This window comes from Staurois parvus, unplaced genomic scaffold (assembly GCF_062004578.1).
Source record: "Staurois parvus isolate SC_StPar_1 unplaced genomic scaffold, SC_StPar_1.0 ptg000469l, whole genome shotgun sequence".
Classification (NCBI taxonomy): Eukaryota; Metazoa; Chordata; class Amphibia; order Anura; family Ranidae; genus Staurois; species Staurois parvus.
The window spans coordinates 2,319,204-2,325,278 of NW_028318265.1; the positions used below are offsets into that span (position 1 = coordinate 2,319,204).

The 6,075-nt window shown below is 40.2% G+C and overlaps 1 protein-coding gene across 1 annotated transcript; it reads left to right on the top strand.

The window, feature by feature from the left end:
* Positions 1-1,843: 1,843 nt before the first annotated feature.
* LOC149452696 (uncharacterized) lies at positions 1,844-5,725 on the top strand. The gene is made up of 3 exons (XM_089689080.1): positions 1,844-1,980; positions 3,639-3,744; positions 5,128-5,725. The coding sequence occupies exons 2-3, from the start codon at positions 3,648-3,650 to the stop codon at positions 5,457-5,459; spliced, it is 429 nt and encodes a 142-aa protein (XP_089545206.1). The 5' UTR covers positions 1,844-1,980; positions 3,639-3,647; the 3' UTR covers positions 5,460-5,725.
* Positions 5,726-6,075: the final 350 nt, after the last annotated feature.

Sequence of the window (6,075 nt, forward strand, 5' to 3'; positions counted from 1 at the left end):
TATCCCATGGTACCTTGCTGCCTGCAAGCAGTGATTCCTGTACTGACTCCGCCTCCTGAAACTCCTCCCCTCACACCTCTGTAGTTCAGAAGGCAGGCTCTGTGAAATGTGTGACACAGCTGTGCCCAAGAGCAGGGTTTCTCTTCCTTCCTCTCACCTGAGGCTATTTTTGTCTTCTGCTGCTGTCATTCACATCCTGTGAGATGGGAGAAGGGTAGGGCTGAGCTGTGCTGTTTGTGTCAATAGATAGACACAGCCCAGCTCAGGATGGAGCCAGCAAATGTTGCCCCATAGCAAGCAGCTTGCCTTGGGGTTACACTCAGAGATGGAGGTGCCTGAGCACTGGCAAGAGGACCCTACAACAGGAGGATTAGGGCTGCTCTGTGCAATACCACTGTACTGAACAGGTAAGTATAACATGTTTGTTATATTAAGAAAAAAGAAGTACAATTACAAGCACTTTACAGCAAACTCTCCTAGATTGTAAGCTCGAAAGAGTAGGGCCCTCTAACCCCTTGTGTACTGTTGCTGTTCTGTTTCTTGTATTGTCCCCCCCCCCCCTCTATTGTACTGAGTAAACCCTTTGGCGCTATATAAACTCGATGTAATAATAATAATAATAACTCTCAATGACCTCTATAGCTACAGCACCCTTGAGAAATTTATCCTCAAAATGCACAGCAGAAATTCAAGGGGGAGCTAAGCTGCTGAGTCACTGCTAGGGGGAGATGGGTGCAGGGAGCTAGGCTGCTGAGTCACTGTTGGGAGGGGGTAACTGAGCTGCTGAATCACTACTGGTGGAGGGAGCAGGGCGATTTTAGCTGCCAAGTCACTGTCAGGAGTGGGGAACAGGGTGGACTGAGCTGCTACGTCACTGAGCAGAGGGTGTAGCAAGGGAGCTGAGTTGCTGAATGAGATGGGAGCAGGGCAGATCTAATCTGCAGAGTCACTCCTTGGAGGGGGGAGCAGGATGAACTGAGCTGCCGACAGAACAGTTTTGATGAGTTCATAGATTCTGCTATGAACTTTGAGGATGAATTGCCCACAGTACCTGCAGCTACAGAGGGCAGGAAAGGGCTGTTTACTCATTTACTGCTTGTTCAGAAAATGGGAATACTTAATTGTCAATAGCCTGACCACAGGTTCACTTTAAATGTCTTTAAATGTAACCGCAACCCCTGGCCCTAAAGCTCAAATTTAACCCATAATTCTTTCAACCACAAAAAAAAACAGAACTAATTCTGAAATTATCAAACCAGCACATACATTGTGAATCTGAATTAAAAATATCCATATATAACAGCTCCATGTTGATTCGTACTTGTGCCAAAATCTCAGCACCTAAAACTAATGACCAGGGCAGCACTGAACACTGAAAGTGACTCAAAGCCAAACCAACATAGACGATTGTAAACTGATTTGTAGGTAAGTACAAGTATATTGTTCTGCTGTCAGTTACACAGCATAGTCTAAAAGAGGGTCACAAAAATATCTTTCAATAGGATTAGTGAGAGACCTAAGCAATGCACAGGAAAATGTCTTGTCTACAGCCTCATACATATTGTATCTACAACTAATGTTAATTTCATAGAATTTTTATTAATTTATCTATTTATTTTAATTATTTATATGTCTTTTGTATATTTTTTAGAATAATTATTGACTGCTTTATATAAACCAAATTTACCTGTGTTGGTCCTCTGGGTGGTGAAATGCAGTGTGGGCAGCAGAAACTGTGCTATGAAAAGTAGCCACTTGGTGTCAGCAGAGCACCCCCTTCCTCCCTCCCCCTTCTCATTGTTGTGCTGTGTTTGAGGTTCTTAATTGTTCATAAACTGTGATTCATGAAAGTGATCATTTCATCAAAGCCACAAAGAGAGCCACAGTGGAGCAGTCACAGTAGGAGAGCAACAGAGCGCAGCTACACTGCTGTATTCCAACTACAGGAGCCCCCCAAGTCTGCAGCGCCCCAGCACCAAGGTAAGTGACAAGTTGGGGTCCCTCTAAACCCCAATATTCTGTAGTGGCATCTTCATTGCCATTTCAGCTCTACAATTTCCCGGGAGCTTTAATTGCTTTCAACATTATTGAATTAGAATAGGATTAATATTATTATATGTTTTTTATTATTATTATGATTTTATTATTACTATTATTATTATTATTATTAATATAATAATAATCATAAATTTACACTGTTAGATGTGTTTCTAAAGATTTTGAAAAATGTGCTAATACATTGTTTTTTGAGTTGTTAACACTGTAATATTAGATTTTGCACCTTTGTGCTTTCACTAAATGTTATTAGTTTGGCTTCAGACTGGAGGAACCAGTGAAACGTAAGAATTACTTCAATTTTTTAATGAGACTTCTGTTCAGAATTGTTTGTACTTTGGGGATATTGTATGCAGAGTTTTGCAGAGTATGCAGTCTTCTGTTTGCTTCTATATTGTCGTTGGTGTGTTTTATCCAGATGTGCCAAGTAATGAGCACCCTGCTATAGAATATTGTTTGATAAAACAAACATACTTCATCAAAATGGTATAAATCCCTTATACGCAATTCAAAGCTACTTCATCATCTACATAATGGTGTCATTTATAAGCAAAGTGATTGTAATAAATTAAATATTATGAAGATTTTATATTTAAATGTTAAATATTTAAATATCTGTGAAGAAATAAAACACATTTTAAAATATTCTGCACAAATTCTAGAAAAAACATTTCAAAATAATTAGCAGTAGATTTTCTATATATTAAAGATTCATTCATCTTTGTATTTTGGTTACTTCTAACTGGCCTCCAATATATGTAACACTGATAATATATAAACTATTATCAAATACATAAATGAAGAGTAAGAAGCCACTTCCTTTCTTGCCCACAGAAGCTTACAATCTAATTACTATAAAGGAAGACTGGCTGTAGGAGGGGAACATTGTGGAGTGATTGGCTCTTTATACAATTCAAGATATAAGTGGCATACACAGAGCCGAATATTTGCTGTAATTATTCCTCATGATAAGGTACAGAAGAATAGGATATTAATTAGCAGAAGAAAGTGACATGGGACAATATTTGGTGTCTTCACACTTCCATGTCCCGGAAGGATTGGATAATAAACTGATAATTATCAGAGCTGCTTGCTGTCCTTCGCAATTATCGCTGTGTGGATCGTGAATAGATCTGATCACAAGAGGCAACAGTGTCACTACGACCTTCCTAAATGATCTTTGTATCCAGGCGCCTCCAAAATGATACATTCTGCACACTTGGTTTGTGATTGCTTTGCAACAATTTGGAGAATAATAAGAGTTAATGACATATTACCTTAGCCAACCACTTCAACCACTGTGCATCTGCACAACAAGCACAGAAGTGAAATTCTACCGAAAGGCACATGGTTGCTATCTGCCAATCATTTACTTCCAATTATACAATGCACCTGAAAGAGCATTAATACTAAGAATGGATGAGATTTACTAAAGGAGTCGATTATTATGTGCACACTTTAGATTTTAATTTTTGTTTTAATTCACCTGAAAAGAATATCTACCTATCTATCTAAAATTTTACATGGAACATTATTGGGATAATATGCAGAACATATTGATATATTATGTTTGCATCTTTCAGGTTTGGGAAATGGGCCAACTCTGTGTTTTTGTACTGATCACATTGGCGGTGTACTGGGATAGCTGCTCAGGGAATCGGGCCAGTGCAGGCATGGAAGATCTCTCAGGTAAGATTCACTAGTAAAATTAGTTTTGTTTGAAGAGATATAACTTCTTTCTATCAGTTATAATTTCTGCACTTTCCTAATGCAATGTGACTGTGTTACCAAAAAGGGTGAGACTCACTTTTCTAAGGCCACGGTTATTACTAGAAATAGTTCCAACTCTCTCTTTTGGTGTTTCTGTCTAAATAACTCATCCAGAGAACACAATATGTAATTGTCTGAGCTGAAAACGAGAAAGACTGCAGATATGATTAGTACCAAATGTCCCAATAGTTTTCCCTTCTGTTATTACAGCAGGACTTTATGAGGTGAAAGAAAAGCTCAGATATGTAGGTGAAAGGGACACAAATACAGAAAAAGAGAGGCTTAGATATGCAAAGGAGAAGAACTCTAAAACAAAGAGGAGAGAGACTCAGTTGTGGAAGAAAGAGGGGACAAGATAGCGAGGAGAGAGGGGCGAAGATACGGAGAAGAGAGTTGCTTGGATATGGGTGCAAGAAGGGTTCAGATACAGAGGGGAAAAAGACCCAGATACACCTATAGCTAGAACACCTCTAGGTGGGTGGGACACCTTTGCTTGGTTTTGTAAGTGGGCTCTGTTTTTTATAGTTACCTCAAGATCATTGTAAGACTCTCCTTCATCTAAGATACTGGCATGGAACCAAGCTAAAGGAGGCCATAGGGGCTCAGATTCAGGGGGAAGAAGGGCTCAGATGTGGAGGGAAGAGGGTCTCAGATAAAGAGAACAGAGGGGCCCAGATAATGAGGAGAGATGGACTCAAATATGTAGGGAAGAGGGGCTCAGATACGGATGGGATAGGGGTTAGGATATAGAGGAGAGAGGAGCCCAAATATAGAGTAGAGAGTGGGCTCATATGCAAAAAACATAGGGGTTCAGAGGAAAATGAATCTTAGATATGGTGGGGCTAGGGGCTCCAAAACAGATTGGAGAGGAGCTAAGATATTGAGGTGAGAGGGGCTCAGATATGCAGGAGAGAGGGTCTCTAATTCAGAGGGGATATGGTCTTAGATATAGAAGGGAGAGGTTCTCAAATATAGAGGACAGAAGGGAGAGGGGCTCAGATATAGAGTAGAGAGGGTCTCATATACAAAAAACAGAGGGGCTCAGGTACAGAGCAGAGAGGGGCTCAGATACAGTGGGGAAAGGAGCTCAGATACGCCTGAAGCTGGAACACCCCAAGGTGGGTTGAAACAGAGCCAGGAACTATGGTGGGGAGATATCACCCTTGTATTCCCCAGGGGGTATCCTAGCCCCCAAGACTCTGCCCATAACTAAATTATAGTTTTAAGATGACTGATCCATTAAATTTTAAGTGTACAAGATTTTGTAATGAAACTAACCACACACTTTTTCCCCATATCTAGAGTCTGATTATCCAGAGAGCGAATTACCAGTGAAGAGGAACCCCTATCCTTTGGTGAGAAGTGCTGAAAGCCAGAGCTGGGCAGATCACCCGAACATCTGCTATTTTATACATGAGAGTCAGTCAGAGGGTCAGATTTCCTGCAGGCTACGCTTTACTCGGAGCAAGTTTAACTTTAATCCCTTTGGACTGCGCTTTGGCAAGAGAGACCACAGCAGCATAGCCATAAAGAGATTTCCCGAAACCTCCAGCGGCCATTTTCTACATTACCTTCTGAAACTGAAGGACAAACAGACTGCACTATGCGGACTGGCCTCTGCTGAGCAATGCTAGCAGGGATTTTATATTTGTGTATTTATGATTATGTCTACTGACATTTTATATCCCTATTTCTGTTCTGAGTCTCATTTTCTGTACAGTTCAGTCTTGTTGGAGGGACACAATCAGAATCTTAATGCACTACGTTCGTGTTGTCTCCAGTAATACCATTATATATCTTTGCCTTTAATTATCTGTTTTTGTTGTGTTTTTAATAAAAGTGTTTTGCAAGTGTCCCTATTTCTAAATAAAAGGCACTCATTGGTGTTGAAGTACACAGAGTTTGACTTGGAGACAATGGAGGTTTTCTTTTTCTGTGTCCATTGTGCAATGAGATGGAAGGACATCCACTCACTTTATGGTGTTTTAAACCTTTTCTTCCTCCCTGCAGAAGAACACCATTGTGTGACATTTGCTTGGTGCAGAGGTAAGAGGCAATGGTGTAAAAGTCATCTTCTGAGAGTGATATTGATGCATGGAGATGACACCAACCTTGTTTTGTGAAAATGTAACTTTAACAATACTGAGAGGTGACAAACCCCAAAATATGCGAAACAATAGAAGAGTGGTACTGAACACACTTCCACCCTCATTGCCTTAAAATTCATTAATCGGTAACAAGATGGCCAGA

What these genes read in the sequence shown, in the direction of transcription:
- LOC149452696 (XM_089689080.1), top strand. Translation starts at nt 3,648, where the DNA reads ATGGGCCAACTCTGTGTTTTTGTACTGATCACATTGGCGGTGTACTGG. An exon ending in AGGCATGGAAGATCTCTCAG is followed by an intron (nt 3,745 to 5,127) that starts GTAAGATTCACT and finishes CCCCATATCTAG; the next exon opens with AGTCTGATTATCCAGAGAGC.